This window comes from Salmo salar, chromosome ssa02 (assembly GCF_905237065.1).
Source record: "Salmo salar chromosome ssa02, Ssal_v3.1, whole genome shotgun sequence".
NCBI lineage: Eukaryota > Metazoa > Chordata > Actinopteri > Salmoniformes > Salmonidae > Salmo > Salmo salar.
In genome coordinates this window covers 3,230,097-3,247,322 of record NC_059443.1, presented here as the reverse complement: position 1 = coordinate 3,247,322, position 17,226 = coordinate 3,230,097, and the positions used below count along the sequence as shown (strand labels likewise).

The 17,226-nt window shown below is 48.5% G+C and overlaps 1 protein-coding gene across 1 annotated transcript in view; it reads left to right on the top strand.

The window, feature by feature from the left end:
- Positions 1-16,993, top strand: part of LOC106597444 (threonylcarbamoyladenosine tRNA methylthiotransferase-like) — a 797,175-nt gene extending 780,182 nt beyond the window's left edge. Inside the window, 1 exon segment of the mRNA XM_045696608.1 lies at positions 15,894-16,993. Within this exon segment, the coding sequence (XP_045552564.1) occupies positions 15,894-16,055 (162 nt within the window). The 3' untranslated portion in view covers positions 16,056-16,993.
- Positions 16,994-17,226: the final 233 nt, after the last annotated feature.

Genomic DNA, 17,226 nt, shown 5'->3' with positions numbered 1-17,226 from the left:
ATGACGATGTGTCTGTGTGGGGACTGACTGGAGACTTTACCATGACGATGTGTCTGTGTGGGGACTGACTGGAGACTTTACCATGACGATGTGTCTGTGTGGGGACTGACTGGAGACTTTACCATGACGATGTGTCTGTGTGGGGACTGACTGGAGACTTTACCATGACGATGTGTCTGTGTGGGGACTGACTGGAGACTTTACCATGATGATGTGTCTGTGTGGGGACTGACTGGAGACTTTACCATGACGATGTGTCTGTGTGGGAGACTGACTGGAGACTTTACCATGACGATGTGTCTGTGGGGGACTGACTGGAGACTTTACCATGACGATGTGTCTGTGTGGGGACTGACTGGAGACTTTACCATGACGATGTGTCTGTGTGGGGGACTGACTGGAGACTTTACCATGACGATGTGTCTGTGTGGGGACTGACTGGAGACTTTACCATGACGATGTGTCTGTGTGGGGACTGACTGGAGAGGCAACAGCAGAGTTGCACAGCAAATATGTCCTTCTAATGCTCCCGTGTGTGTGTGTGTGTGTGTGTGTGTGTGTGTGTGTGTGTGTGTGTGTGTGTGTGTGTGTGTGTGTGTGTGTGTGTGTGTGTGTGTGTGTGTGTGTGTGTGTTCGTTCTTCCAATAACTGCTCTGGCTAGGTTGTTATGTCTGTCTGTACCTGGAAGAGTCCAGCAAATCAGACAGGACAACAACAGTCTGGTGACCCAGTGCATAATCAGACAGGACAACAAAAGACTGGTGATCTCAGTGACCCAGTACATAATCAGACAGGACAACAAAAGACTGGTGATCTCAGTGACCCAGTACATAATCAGACAGGACAACAAAAGACTGGTGAGCTCAGTGACCCAGTACATAATCAGACAGGACAACAAAAGACTGGTGAGCTCAGTGACCCAGTACATAATCAGACAGGACAACAACAGTCTGGTGACCCAGTACATAATCAGACAGGACAACAAAGACTGGTGAGCTCAGTGACCCAGTACATAATCAGACAGGACAACAACAGTCTGGTGAGCTCAGTGACCCAGTACAGTGTGTTGGTTGGTGGGTTTGTTCAGTGGCTAAACAATATCGGAAGCTGCCTGCTAAACCCACTGTTGCAGAACTGTAAACACACACACACACACACACACACACACACACACACACACACACACACACACACACACACACACACACCAGTCACTCTTTGTTCACTGTAGGATTCCATGTTTTTGCAGAAAACACCAGGGCAGGTACATTCTATAATCCTTCTATCCACTGTCTTGTCATGGACAGAAAGGTCATTCTGTTCCAAATGAAAATATGTTTTTTCTCATTTGAGGTTTGTTTACTTCAATGCTACTTGTTTGTTTGTCATTATTGTGAATTACTTGTTGAAGACGGTGCCAGGATCTGTTTATTCTTTATTTAATGAAAAGGTTTCAAAATGACCACTCCCAGAGCGTTCCCATCTCTCTTATCTTCCTCTCCTTCATCTCTCCTCTCTGCTCCTCTCCTGGCCTCCCCATACATTCACCTTGATAGAAAGTGTTTTTCCCCCATTGTGCCGACCAAAGGACTCATTACGGTGTCTGCTCCTGGGCAGGGGCCTCTGAAAGGAGAGGAAGGCTGTTGTGAACACTCTTACAAATGAGGAGCGTCTGCTCTCCGCCACAGCAAGAGCACCTCCAAATAATCAGCTCTATTCAAACAACAGCATTGAGAAAGGGAAGGATTTACAGGGGGGGAGAACAAGCTGCTCCATCCATCCAGAGATGACAGATGAAAGGACCTCACCCAGCCTCCCCTCACTCCTCTCTCCCGCCCCCTCTCTCTCTTTCTCCTCCTTCCAATGATGTTCCCCCTCCAAACCCCTCTCTCTCTCTCTCTCTCTTTCTCCTTCCAATGATGTTCCCCCTCCAACCCCCCTCCTCTCTCTCTCTCTCTCTCTTTCTCCTTCCAATGATGTTCCCCTCCAAACCCCCCTCTCTCTCTCTCTCTCTCTTTCTCCTTCCAATGATGTTCCCTCCAAACCCCTCTCTCTCTCTCTCTCTCTCTTTCTCCTTCCAATGATGTTCCCCCTCCAAACCCCTCTCTCTCTCTCTCTCTCTCTTTCTCCTTCCAATGATGTTCCCCCTCCAAACCCCTCTCTCTCTCTCTCTCTCTCTCTCTCTCTCTCTCTTTCTCCTTCCAATGATGTTCCCCCTCCAAACCCCTCTCTCTCTCTCTCTCTCCCTCTCTCTCTCTCTCTCTTTCTCCACCTTCCAATGATGTCCTCAACTTCCTTCCAATGATGTTCCCCCTCCAAACCCCCCCTCTCTCTCTCTCTCTTTCTCCTTCCAATGATGTTCCCCCTCCAACCCCTCCTCTCTCTCTCTTTCAAGGTCTCTTCCTTCTCCTTCCTCTCTTCCTGTCACTTTGAAACGCCACAGCTCGCGGGCGGGCGTGGCGTGGTGCGGGCAGGCGTGGCGTGGTGCGGGCGGGCGTGGCGTGGTGCGGGCGGGCGTGGCGTGGTGCGGGCTCGGAGGTTGCAGCTGAAGCACAATAATACACCTGCATTATATGTCAACAAGCCCGGCACCATGAAAAATCTAATTGCCAGTAAAAAGTGTCTTGCCGTGCGCTTCCCGCATAACTCCCACCGCTGTAGAGCAATCTGGATTTATTCATGGTGGGTAAGGATGCTTTAATCATTCAGACAGACAGCAAGGCAGAAGTACGTGTGTGTGTGTGCGTGTGCGTGTGCGTGTGTGTGTGTGTGTGTCTGTGTGTGTGTCTGTTCGTGTGTGTGTGTGTGTGTGTGTGTGTGTGTGTGTGTGTGTGTGTGTGTGTGTGTGTGTGTGTGTGTGTGTGGTGTGTGTGTGCGCGCGCGCACGTGCAACACCTGGAACTACTCGGTATTAAGACGCTGAAGCAGGGCTAATTGCTGAGTACACACACACACACACACACACACACACACACACACACACACTCTACACACCCACACACTCACCACAAGGGTGGGATTGCCAGCCCTTTGCAGCATCATACCCCACTCAGAGACCTAGGACCCCTGAGAGGGAGGGAGGGAGGGAGGGAGACAGGGCTGGATGACCGGAGACTATACCTTACCAGACAGACAGAGACATAGGGAGACGGGGCTGGATGACCGGAGACTATACCTTACCAGACAGACAGAGACATAGGGAGACGGGGCTGGATGACCAGAGACTATACCAGACAGACAGAGACATAGGGAGACAGGGCTGGATGACCAGAGACTATACCAGACAGACAGAGACATAGGGAGACAGGGCTGGATGACCAGAGACTATACCAGACAGACAGACAGAGACATAGGGAGACAGGCTGGATGACCAGAGACTATACCTTACCAGACAGACAGAGACATAGGGAGACAGGGCTGGATGACCGGAGACTATACCTTACCAGACAGGCAGAGACATAGGGAGACAGGGCTGGATGACCAGAGACTATACCAGACAGACAGAGACATAGGGAGACAGGGCTGGATGACCAGAGACTATACCAGACAGACAGACAGAGACATAGGGGAGACAGGGCTGGATGACCAGAGACTATACCTTACCAGACAGACAGAGACATAGGGAGACAGGGCTGGAGGACCAGAGACTATACCTTACCAGACAGACAGAGACATAGGGAGACAGGGCTGGATGACCAGAGATGCCTTACCAGACAGAGACATAGGGAGACAGGGCTGGATGACCAGAGACTATACCTTACAGACAGACAGCTCTCCAAGCCGCCCAGTCTGCCTACCAGACCCCTCCTCTCCAAGCCGCCCAGTCTGCCTACCAGACCCCCCCTCTCAAGCCGCCCAGTCTGCCTACCAGACCCTCCTCTCAAGCCGCCCAGTCTGCCTACCAGACCCCCCTCCTCTCCAAGCCGCCCAGTCTGCCTACCAGACCCCTCCTCTCCAAGCCGCCCAGTCTGCCTACCAGACCCCCTCCTCTCAAACCGCCCAGTCTGCCTACCAGACCCCCTCCTCTCAAGCCGCCCAGTCTGCCTACCAGACCCCCTCCTCTCCAAGCCCCCAGTCTGCCTACCAGACCCCCTCCTCTCCAAGCCGCCCAGTCTGCCTACCAGACCCCCCTCCTCTCACCGCCCAGTCTGCCTACCAGACCCTCCTCAGCAGCCTCAGGTTCTCAGGGAGGATCCTAGAAACTACAGTAGTCTGATATCGTCCTCTCCTCTTCCTCGCAGAACAACAGCGGAGGTTTACTGTGACGTGTTGACATGGAGTTACAAGTAAACGTTGTCTGGATGTTATAACCATGCATAGCCAGAACTATAGTCACCTTGTCTGGATGTTATAACCATGCATAGCCAGAACTAGAGTCACCTGTCTGGATGTTATAACCATCGTGGCCAGAACTAGAGTCACCTTGTCTGGATGTTATAACCATGCGTAGCCAGAACTAGAGTCACCTGTCTGGATGTTATAACCATGCGTAGCCAGAACTAGAGTCACCTTGTCTGGATGTTATAACCATGCGTGGCCAGAACTAGAGTCACCTTGTCTGGATGTTATAACCATACGTGGCCAGAACTAGAGTCACCTGTCTGGATGTTATAACCATGCATCAGCCAGAACTAGAGTCACCTTGTCTGGATGTTATAACCATGCGTGGCCAGAACTAGAGTCACCTTGTCTGGATGTTATAACCATGCGTGGCCAGAACTAGAGTCACCTGTCTGGATGTTATAACCATGCGTAGCCAGAACTAGAGTCACCTTGTCTGGATGTTATAACCATGCATAGCCAGAACTAGAGTCACCTTGTCTGGATGTTATAACCATGCATAGCCAGAACTAGAGTCACCTTGTCTGGATGTTATAACCATGCATAGCCAGAACTAGTGTCACCTTGTCTGGATGTTATAACCATGCATAGCCAGAACTAGAGTCACCTTGTCTGGATGTTATAACCATGCATAGCCAGAACTAGAGTCACCTTGTCTGGATGTTATAACCATGCGTGGCCAGAACTAGAGTCACCTTGTCTGGATGTTATAACCATGCATAGCCAGAACTAGAGTCACCTTGTCTGGATGTTATAACCATGCATAGCCAGAACTAGAGTCACCTGTCTGTAACCCATGGAAAGGGGAAGAGGTGCAGTCACTTTACCTTAGTCTGCATGGGCAGGACACATGGTCTGAAATAAAGCCCCTCAGATTAGGTAACAGGTGAGATCCCAAGGCCTGTTAAGAGACTGCAGGTGAAAGAAGAACTGTGAAAGAGTCTCTAGTTTCTGGTCACGATGTGGTGAGTGAGTTACAACAGGCGTATTATATCATGTGAGAGATGTGATAGATATTTGTATTGTAACACCACCCAATCACAATGATCTGGCCTGTGAATGAGGCCTTGTGTTTGGTGACCCACAGATGACATGAAGTGAATAGTGACTTATGATTGGTGACCACAGGGAATGAGGCCTTGTGATTGGTGACCCACAGGTGACAGGAAGAGGAAAGGTCAGGGGTGAAAGGTGATTCTGTGGTTCTCTTGGAGGCTTACTGTCACAATGAGACTGGCTGTTCTGTGAAGAGATGGGAAGCTTCCCAAATTGTACCCTATTCATAGGTGGCACCTCCGTCACTCGGTCGCGTCACACCGTTGTTTTGAACGCTCTCAAGCCGCCCTCTGCCAACGACGCGTGAAAGTGGTTCCCTGAAGTGGTGTAAAGCCCAGTCATTCTGGACATAAGCTAACTACTATTTAGTCTAAATTACACTATAGTGACTTCGAAATAGGATGACATTGCTAAAGTAGTCAAATATTTAGTAGGAAATTACTTTGTTAGCATTATCATGTCGTCAAATTTATTTTAGACAACGTTTGTATTAGCTCGCAAGTTGGTCCAAAAATAGCTAGCAATGCTAACATTAGCTAGCTAAAATGCGGTGGCCTGCATCTAAAGTCAGTCTGGCAACATCAAAAATGACAACAACAGGTTTTCCTACTAATTATTTAGCTTCGTTTTGAACGTCATCGTTTTTTCCCAAGCCGCTGTAATGCACTTCTGATAATCTTCATCAACACTCATTGACGAGGCATCGAGTAGGAATGCTCAGTTGGGCATCAGTCCAAAACCAACATTCAAAACAATATTGTGAGGAAACATGAATTCCTTACGTAATTGACTACGTTTGATATCAGATCCCAGGTCTAAAGTAGTGCCCTATCTAGGATATAGGGTTCCAGACGTGGTTTTACAGTCGCACCTGTTGGTATTACAATGAGCCCTCATACTGCTCCGTGTAGAGCTGTGTAGTCAGAGAGGAATTTCCTTCTGGAGGGTTTGTCAAGCAGCCGTGCTATGCTGTTACACTCAGATCTTATGGTGCAACAGGGGGTCGCATTTAAATACAGGAGATTTGAGTCAGTCAGTAATGTTTTTTTAGAAACAGGGTGGACTTTCCTCTTGATATGCTTTTCAGTCTTGCAGTCTAAATTGGACACGGTTCATCCTTATCTGTTAGAGAAAGGCTATGAAGGCAAAAAAAATGCCTTTCCGCTGTATTCCAAATGAAGTAAACAAAGCCTACCTCTTGCCAGTAGAAGACGTAGGCTTCTTCATCTCCATGTGTTTGATCTGTTGCTGATCTGCTGTTGATCTGATCTGCTGTTGATCTGTTGCTGATCTGCTGTTGATCTGATCTGTTGATCTGATGTTGATCTGATCTGCTGTTGATCTGTTGTTGCTGTTGATCTGCTGTTGATCTGATCTGTTGTTGATCTGATCTGTTGTTGATCTGATCTGCTGTTGATCTGATCTGCTGTTGATCTGTTGCTGATCTGCTGTTGATCTGATCTGTTGTTGATCTGCTGTTGCTGTTGATCTGCTGTTGATCTGATCTGTTGTTGATCTGATCTGTTGTTGATCTGATCTGCTGTTGATCTGATCTGCTGTTGATCTGCTGTTGATCTGATCTGCTGTTGATCTGTTGTTGTCTGTGTTGATCTGTTGTTGATCTGATCTGTTGTTGATCATCTGTTGTTGATCTGATCTGCTGTTGATCTGATGTTCATCTGATCTGCTGTTGATTTGTTCTGCTGTTGATCTGTTGTTGATCTGATCTGCTGTTGATCTGATCTGCTGTTGATCTGTTGTTGATCTGATCTGTTGTTGATCAGGGTCTGTGGAGCTAGACATGGAGCTAGACATGCCTGGATATCCACAGACCCTGAGGTCTGGAGCTAGACATGCCTGGATATCCACAGACCCTGAGGTCTGGAGCTAGACATGCCCGGATATCCACAGACCCTGAGGTCTGGAGCTAGACATGCCTGGATATCCACAGACCCCTGAGTTCTGGAGCTAGACATGCCTGGATATCCACAGACCCTGAGGTCTGGAGCTAGACATGCCTGGATATCCACAGACCCTGAGGTCTGGAGCTAGACATGCCTGGATATCCACAGACCCTCAAAGTTATTTGTGTGTATTGTGACGGTGTTTGTGTGTGCGTGCCTGGCTCTGGGTTAAGCCTTTCTGTGAGTGTTGACGGGTCAGAGATCAATGAGGCGTCTGAGCTAGAGAGAGAGAGAGAGAGAAGAGAGAGATATGTTGAAACTCAGGCCACCTCACCTCAGTCTTTGAGAGAACTCTCTGCTCCTGCCTCATTTGGCGGAGGAAATGGGTCGTGACCTCAGAGGGGGAATACTCTCGCTCCCTCCCTCCCCTCCCCTCCCTCCCTCCCTCGGAGCCGCACTTAGCAGCCAGGAGGGCCCTCTTTTCTCCCATAAGCCTTCGCTCCACAGAGGCTAAAGTACAGATGGAATTCTTAAATATTACCTCCCAATTAGTTTATTTTTAGCTCTCTGCAGATTATTTAATGAAAAGAGAGAGACAGAGCGATAGAAAGAGAGAGGGGTGAAGGATTTGGAGCGAAGTCGTTCACAGCCAGGCGGTATCCGAGATGTAATGGCAGCAGATTTCCACGGCTTAGTAACACACTTCGGCAACAAGTTGTACCACGGGGGCTACCACCTGTATTCATACATAAACACACACACACACACACACACACACACACACACACACACACACACACACACACACACACACACACACACACACACACACACACACACCTGTAGTCATAACAGCTACCCCTCCATAGGCCCGCCTGAAATCCGGCAGGTGGAAAATTATCTTGTTGAATTGCAATTCACCTAAGTAGAGGTCTGGCCCAGCCAGACTTCACTGTGCTTCCCTGTTCTAACCTGGCCCAGCCAGACTTCACTGTTCTTCCCTGTTCTAACCTGGCCCAGCCAGACTTCACTGTGCTTCCTTGTTCTAACTCCTGGCCCAGCCAGACTTCACTGTATGCTTCCCTGTTCTAACCTGGCCCAGCCAGACTTCACTGTTCTTCCCTGTTCTAACCTGGCCCAGCCAGACTTCACTGTGCTTCCCTGTTCTAACCTGGCCCAGCCAGACTTCACTGTTCTTCCCTGTTCTAACCTGGCCCAGCCAGACTTCACTGTTCTTCCCTGTTCTAACCTGGCCCAGCCAGACTTCACTGTTCTTCCCTGTTCTAACCTGGCCCAGCCAGACTTCACTGTTCTTCCCTGTTCTAACCTGGCCCAGCCAGACTTCACTGTGCTTCCCCTGTTCTAACCCGGCCCAGCCAGACTTCACTGTGCTTCCCTGTTCTAACCTGGCCCAGCCAGACTTCACTGTTCTTCCCTGTTCTAACCTGGCCCAGCCAGACTTCACTGTGCTTCCTTGTTCTAACCTGGCCCAGCCAGACTTCACTGTTCTTCCCTGTTCTAACCTCGGCCCAGCCAGACTTCACTGTTCTTCCCTGTTCTAACCCGGCCCAGCCAGACTTCACTGTGCTTCCCTGTTCTAACCTGGCCCAGCCAGACTTCACTGTGCTTCCCTGTTCCTAACCTGGCCCAGCCAGACTTCACCCGTGCTTCCCTGTTCTAACCTGGCCCAGCCGAGACTTCACTGTGCTTCCCCTGTTCTAACCTGGCCCAGCCAGACTTCACTGTGCTTCCCTGTTCTAACCTGGCCCAGCCAGACTTCACTGTGCTTCCTGTTCTAACCTGGCCCAGCCAGAGTTCAGTGTGCTTCCCTGTTCTAACCTGGCCCAGTAGACTTCACTGTGTTTCCCTGTTCTAACCTGGCCCAGCCAGACTTCACTGTGCTTCCCTGTTCTAACCTGGCCCAGCCAGACTTCACTGTGCTTCCCTGTTCTAACCTGGCCCAGCCAGACTTCACTGTGCTTCCCTGTTCTAACCTGGCCCAGCCAGACTTCACTGTGCTTCCCTGTTCTAACCTGGCCCAGCCAGACTTCACTGTTCTTCCCTGTTCTAACCTGGCCCAGCCAGACTTCACTGTGCTTCCCTGTTCTAACCTGGCCCAGCCAGACTTCACTGTGCTTCCTTGTTCTAACCTGGCCCAGCCAGACTTCACTGTGCTTCCCTTGTTCTAACCTGGCCCAGCCAGACTTACTGTGCTCTCTTCTCCTACAGTGCAGGGGGAGGAGGGGGGCGAGCAGCCCTCACCCTCTGAAGTGTTTTACATTAGTTGTCCAAAGTACATTCTGATGAGAGAGGTACTGTGATGTCAAGGGAGGGAAACAGACCCCCCCCCCAAGGATTGCATCAGCACTCCTAGAAAGAGTGGTGGATATTGTCCCTAGGTGAAACAGGTTAGAGACAGAGTGGTGGATATTGTCTCTGGTGAAACAGGTTAGAGACAGAGTGGTGGATATTGTCCCTGAGGTAAAACAGGTTAGAGACAGAGTGGTGGATATTGTCCCTGAGGTAAAACAGGTTAGAGACAGAGTGGTGGATATTGTCCCTGGTGAAACAGGTTAGAGACAGAGTGGTGGATATTGTCCCTGGTGAAACAGGTTAGAGACAGAGTGGTGGATATTGTCCCTGAGGTAAAACAGGTTAGAGACAGCGTGGTGGATATTGTCCCTGGGGTAAAACAGGTTAGAGACAGAGTGGTGGATATTGTCCCTGGGGTAAAACAGGTTAGAGACAGAGTGGTGGATATTGTCCCTGAGGTAAAACAGGTTAGAGACAGAGTGGTGGATATTGTCCCTGGGGTAAAACAGGTTAGAGACAGAGTGGTGGATATTGTTCCTGAGGTAAAACAGGTTAGAGACAGAGTGGTGGATATTGTTCCTGAGGTAAAACAGGTTAGAGACAGAGTGGTGGATATTGTCCCTGAGGTAAAACAGGTTAGAGACAGAGTGGTGGATATTGTCCCCTGAGGTAAAACAGGTTAGAGACAGAGTGGTGGATATTGTCCTTGGGGTAAAATAGGTTAGAGACAGAGTGGTGGATATTGTCCCTGGGGTAAATCAGGTTAAATGATCTATAGCTATGTGTGGGAGGTAACTGAGTTAGCAGTCTTTTTAACTCAAGCCCACACACTTCTCACTCACACTGTACATGGTGTGAAGTCATGAACACTCAGCAGCTCTGTGTCTTTGGTTGAAAGCAGCAGGTGTTATATACAAACACAGCAGACATGTATGAGTTAGGACAATCACTCTACCACCATTATCCCAGTGTATGAGTTAGGACATTCACTCTACCACTATTATCCCAGTGTATGAGTTAGGACATTCACTCTTACTACCATTATCCCAGTGTATGAGTTAGGACATTCACTCTACCACTATTATCCCAGTGTATGAGTTAGGACATTCACTCTACCACCATTATCCCAGTGTATGAGTTAAGACATTCACTCTCACCACCATTATCCCAGTGTATGAGTTAAGACAATCACTCTACCACCACCATTATCCCGGTGTATGAGTTAGGACTCACTCTACCACCACCATTATCCCAGTGTATGAGTTAGGACTCACCTACCACCACCATTATCCCAGTGTATGAGTTAGGACATCACTCTACCACCACCATTATCCCAGTGTATGAGTTAGGACTCACTCTACCACCACCATTATCCCAGTGTATGAGTTAGGACTCACTCTACCACCACCATTATCCCAGTGTATGAGTTAGGACTCACTCTACCACCACCATTATCCCAGGCCATCCCATCTTAGCAGAGACGTTGTCTCCCTCTTCACTCCTCTCATCCCAGAGTGAAGGTGGAACATGCAAGGTACACCGCTGTTCTCTCATAGTTCAGCCACAACAAGATAGATCAGCCTTTCATATTGAATGATCAAGACAGTGTTCCCTCCTGGACAGATTCCTCCTGTGATCAAGACAGTGTTCCCTCCTGGACAGATTCCTGACTGGACAGATTCCTCCTGTGATCAAGACTGTGTCCCCTTCTGGACAGATTCCTCCTGTGATCAAGACAGTGTTCCCTCCTGGACAGATTCCTGTACTGACAGATTCCTCCTGTGATCAAGACAGTGTCCCCTTCTGGACAGATTCCTCCTGTGATCGACAGTGTTCCCTTCTGGATAGATTCCTCCGTGATCAAGACAGTGTTCCCTTCTGGACAGATTCCTCCTGTGATCAAGACAGTGTTCCCTTCTGGACAGATTCCTCCTGTGATCAAGACAGTTCCCTCCGACAGATTCCTCTGTGATCGTGGTCCCCCTTGACAGATTCCTCCTGTGATCAAGACACGTAGGATAGGAAGGACTAGGGGGGTACACACACACACACACACACACACACACACACACACACACACACACACACACACACACACACACACACACACACACACACACACACACACACACACACACATTGTCTCTCTCAGAAGAGCCTCTGAGGCTCTCTATCAATTACCGTGTCTCAGCTGCAGACAGCAGGCGGCTGCAGGGAGGGGGTCAGCACCCAGGGCTGAGTGGGCGAGAGAGAGAGAGAGAGGAGGAGAGATAAAAGGCGTTAGGTTATGAAAGAGCAGGCACACCAGGGACAGAAGGTGAGAAGTCAGTAGAAGAGAGAGAGAGAGAGAGAGAGAGGAGAGTCAGAAAATCAACAAATCTTGAAAGTCCATCAGAGATGAGGTTGGATTACAGAAGAGAGGCTTGCTTCCCCGCTTACGCATTCACATCCATCCCTGACGCACACACACACACACACACACACAGCCTTCAGACAGGTCTGTGTAGGGGGTTGAACGCGTGCTTAAAGGGATAGTGGTACAAGGTATCTCACCCGGTAATAATGCTCTTTAATGACCTAGAGGGGTGTCAAGCTGATACCGACTGAACAGTGCGCTTCTTTCTCTCTAATTCGCCACCTGGAGAAATCCACTGGAAATTGATACTTGCCAGCACTGACTGAATTTCTTAGAAGCACAGTCGGTAATGTAGGTAATGCAAATTTAGGTAAATCATTATATAAAAAATGTATATCTCAATTTTCTCGCATAAACATATCTCCTGAAGGGTAGATCAATCTAATCTACACTATATATATATAAAAACGTATGTGGACATCCCTTCAAATTAGTGGATTTCAGCCATTTCAACCACACCCCGTTGTTGACAGGTGTATAAAATCGAGCACACAGCCATGTAATCTCCATAGACAAACATTGGCAGTAGAATGGGCCTTACTGAAGAGCTCAGTGACTTTCAACATGGCACCGTCATAGGATTCCACCTTTCCAACAAGTCAGTTCGTCAAATTTCTGCCTTGCTAGAGCTGCCCTGGTCAACTGTCAGTGCTGTTATTGTGAAGTGGAAACCACAAGGAGCAACAACGGCTCAGCCGTGAAGTAGTAGGCCACACAAGCTCTCACAGAACGGGACCGCCGAGTGCTGAAGTGCGTAGCACGTAAAAAGCTTCTGTCCTCGGTTCCAAACTGCCTCTGGAAGCAACGTCAGCACAACAACTGTTAGTCGGGAGCTTCATGAAAGGGGTTTCCATGGCCGAGCAGCTACATACAAGCCTAACATCACCAGGCGCAATGCCAAGCGTCGGCTGGAGTGGGGTAGAGCTCACCGCCATTGGACTCTGGGGCAGTGGAAACGCGTTCTCTGGAGTGATGAATCACATTTCACCATCTGGCAGTCCGACTGACAAAACTGGGTTTGACGAATGCCAAGAGAAGACTACCTGCCCCAATGCATAGTGCCAACTGTTAAGTTTGGTGGAGGAGTAATAATTGTTTTGGGCTGTTTTTCATGGTTGCCGGGCTAGACCCCTTAGTTCCAGTGAAGGGAAACCTTAATGCTACAGCATACAATGACATTCTAGACGATTTTTGTGTGGCAATTGTTTGGAGAAGGCCATTTCCTGTTTCCAGCATGACAATGCCCCCTGTGCACAAGCGACGTCAATACAGAAATGTTGTTTGTCGAGATCAGTGTGGAAGAACTTGACTGGCCTGCACAGAGCCCTGACCTCAACCCCATCGAACACCTTTGGGATGAATTTGAACGTCGACTGCGAGCCAGTCCTAATCGCCCGACATCAGTACCCGACCTCACTAATGATGTTGTGGCTGAATGGAAGCAAGTCCCTGCAGCAATGTTCCAGCATCTAGTGGAAAGCCTTCCCAGAAGAGTGGAGGCTGTTATAGCAGCAATGTTCCAACATCTAGTGGAAAGCCTTCCCAGAAGAGTGGAGGCTGTTATAGCAGCAATGTTCCAACATCTAGTGGAAAGCCTTCCCAGAAGAGTGGAGGCTGTTATAGCAGCAATGTTCCAACATCTAGTGGAAAGCCTTCCCAGAAGAGTGGAGGCTGTTATAGCAGCAATGTTCCAACATCTAGTGGAAAGCCTTCCCAGAAGAGTGGAGGCTGTTATAGCAGCAATGTTCCAACATCTAGTGGAAAGCCTTCCCAGAAGAGTGGAGGCTGTTATAGCAGCAATGTTCCAACATCTAGTGGAAAGCCTTCCCAGAAGAGTGGAGGCTGTTATAGCAGCAATGTTCCAACATCTAGTGGAAAGCCTTCCCAGAAGAGTGGAGGCTGTTACAGCAGCAATGGGAAGAACCATTCCGTATGAATGTCCATGGTTGGTTGTGGAATGAGGTGTTAGATGAGCAGGTGTCCACATACTTTTGGTAATGTGGTGTATCTATATATAATATACTGCGGCAGTGTGGGAATTTACATTTCAATGACCGTCATCCGGTGGAATTGAAATATCAAAATCATAAAATGGTCATTCAGATTGATCCTCCATATTTAATGTATTTCAAGGCTGTTCTCTCCCTCCTCCCTCTCTCTCTCTCTCTCTCTCTCTCTCTCTCTCTCTCTCTCTCTCTCTCTCTCTCTCTCTCTCTCTCCCTCCACCCTATAAATGATCTCCCCCCCCTCCCCCCATATGATAGGCCTGTCCGTCTCTTCTCTCCTGGTCTAGTGGGATATATCTCTATTACCATATTCATTATAGATGAGTCTTTAATGCACCATCACATTAGGACAGACTTAACTGTACTGGACTGAACCCCCCCAATAATGTCCATTTGATCCTGAGAGTCCGGGTCATATTATCTCTGGCCACAATGTTGTATTATAACCCTGGTCTTTAAAGCTACAGTGGGATCTGGGAAACGTATATGGTCAGAGATTATAGATAAATAACCAAGGTGTTATAGCCCTTAGTCTTCATCAGTGTCTCACTGTGTCAGAGAGGACAGTGGGTCATGTCCACTAGTCTTCATCAGGGTCTCACTGTGCCAGAGAGGACAGTGGGTCATGTCCACTAGTCTTCATCAGGGTCTCACTGTGTCAGAGAGGACAATGGGTCATGTCCACTAGTCTTCATCAGGGTCTCACTGTGCCAGAGAGGACAGTGGGTCATGTCCACTAGTCTTCATCAGGGTTCTCACTGTGACAGAGAGGACAATGGGTCATGTCCACTAGCCTTCATCAGGGTCTCACTGTGACAGAGAGGACAATGGGTCATGTCCACTAGTCTTCATCAGGGTCTCACTGTGCCAGAGAGGACAGTGGGTCATGTCCACTAGTCTTCATCAGGGTCTCACTGTGACAGAGAGGACAATGGGTCATGTCCACTAGTCTTCATCAGGGTCTCACTGTGCCAGAGAGGACAGTGGGTCATGTCCACTAGTCTTCATCAGGGTCTCACTGTGCCAGAGAGGACAGTGGGTCATGTCCACTAGCCTTCATCAGGGTCTCACTGTGTCAGAGAGGACAATGGGTCATGTCCACTAGCCTTCATCAGGGTCTCACTGTGCCAGAGAGGACAGTGGGTCATGTCCACTAGCCTTCATCAGGGTCTCACTGTGCCAGAGAGGACAATGGGTCATGTCCATGACCCTACTGTACTGAAACCTGACTGGATGAGTACAGTGTTCAGTCTGGGTATAACCACACTACATTGTGGAGTATGGAGCGGGGAACGGGCGGAGAGGGGATGAATGACAGGGAGGAGAAAAGTCTCTAACTACAGGTTCAGATGAATGACAGGGAGGAGAAAAGTCTCTAACTACAGGTTCAGATGAATGACAGGGAGGAGAAAAGTCTCTAACTGCAGGTTCAGATGAATGACAGGTAGGAGAAAAGTCTCTAACTACAGGTTCAGATGAATGACAGGGAGGAGAAAAGTCTCTAACTACAGGTTCAGATGAATGACAGGGAGGAGAAAAGTCTCTAACTACAGGTTCAGATGAATGACAGGGAGGAGAAAAGTCTCTAACTACAGGTTCAGATGAATGACAGGGAGGAGAAAAGTCTCTAACTACAGGTTCAGATGAATGACAGGGAGGAGAAAAGTCTCTCCTCAACTGTCTGAAGGACCGAGAGTTAAACATATAGAATCCCTTGAATGGGCAAGTCAATGATGTCATAATGAGTGGACTGGCAACCATGTTGAGTGTCCCCGTAGCACACAACAGATAATAACTTACTTCCGCTACTGTACTCTATAATGTAACCTTGGCTAAGTCTCTGCTGTCTCTCTACAGGAGCAGCTGTCCCTCCAGCAGAATGGATCCGTCCCCTCCTCCGGCGTGCTGACTGCATCCTGGAGCCCCTGGAGCTTGGACAGAGAGGGGCTGAAGCTGCTGTCCATCAGCCTGGCTGTGGTGGCTATCCTAGTGGTCTTCATGTGGGAGAAACTCCACTGAGACTGAGGGAGCTGGAAGACTCGGACCTGGGCCTGTATTCATAAAGCGTCTCGGAGGAGGAGTGCTGATCCAAGATCAGGTCCCTCCTTTACAATCATCCTTATATTCTACGAGGCAAAACTGATTCTAGATCAGCATTCATACACTGAGACGCTTTATGAATAAGGGACCTGGGTCAAATACATATGTAAATTATTTCCAAGTACTTTGTACTGGGCAAACTAAATCAAGCGTAGCTCGAGGTATTTGAAAGAATTTGACATATTTATTTGGCCTGTAGGTTTGGTTGAAATGGGTTTGGATGGGTCTTAGTTTAGCTTTATATGAGAAGGACTTCTCTGTCTTGGACAAAGGGGGAGGGGAGGGGAGGAAGGGAGGGGAGGAAACAAGGACAGGATACAAGGAGAGGACAGTTTAAAGACATGTTGTGTGATACTCTGGTTTAAGGTGGTGGACAGTAGTACCTTCAATTAAAAGTATTTATTTTTTACCACAATGAAACAGACACAGATGAACGGTATATTTTTGGTAATGAATTGACATGACTGTAAAAGCCCTCTCTGTGTCTGTCGTACTGTAGTACCACATTGTGATTGTTTATGTGCCCTGGTCTGAAGTAGTTAGGGAACAGGGTGCTATTTGGGATGCTGTGATGTACAGCATGAACCTGCATGGTGTTGGATTCTATTCATGTACATCCCAGCAGTGGATCATTCTCCTATCCAGGGGACTTATTGTCTGGCCTAGGTCCCTGTCCGCCTCTCAAATGGCACCCTATTCCCTTTATAGTGCGCTACTTTTCACCAGGACCTATGGGGTCTGGCCAAAGTAGTGCACTATATAGAGAATAGAGTGTCATTTGGGACACAGACTGACAGTGTTTTCTCATCTTTGTTTGCAGCGTAAAGCTACCCTTAATAAACCTTAATAAACCACAACTCCATGCTCTCTGTCTGTCTGGCTTTTCTTTGCAACTCTGCCTAGAAGGCCAGCATCCCGGAGTCGCCTCTTCACTGTTGACGTTGAGACTGGTGTTTTGTGGGTACTATTTAATGAAGCTGCCAGTTGAGGACTTGTGTGAGGTGTCTGTTTCTCAAACTAGACATTCTAATGTACTTGTCCTCTTTCTATTCTGGTTAGAGCCAGTTTGCGCTGTTCTGTGAAGGGAGTA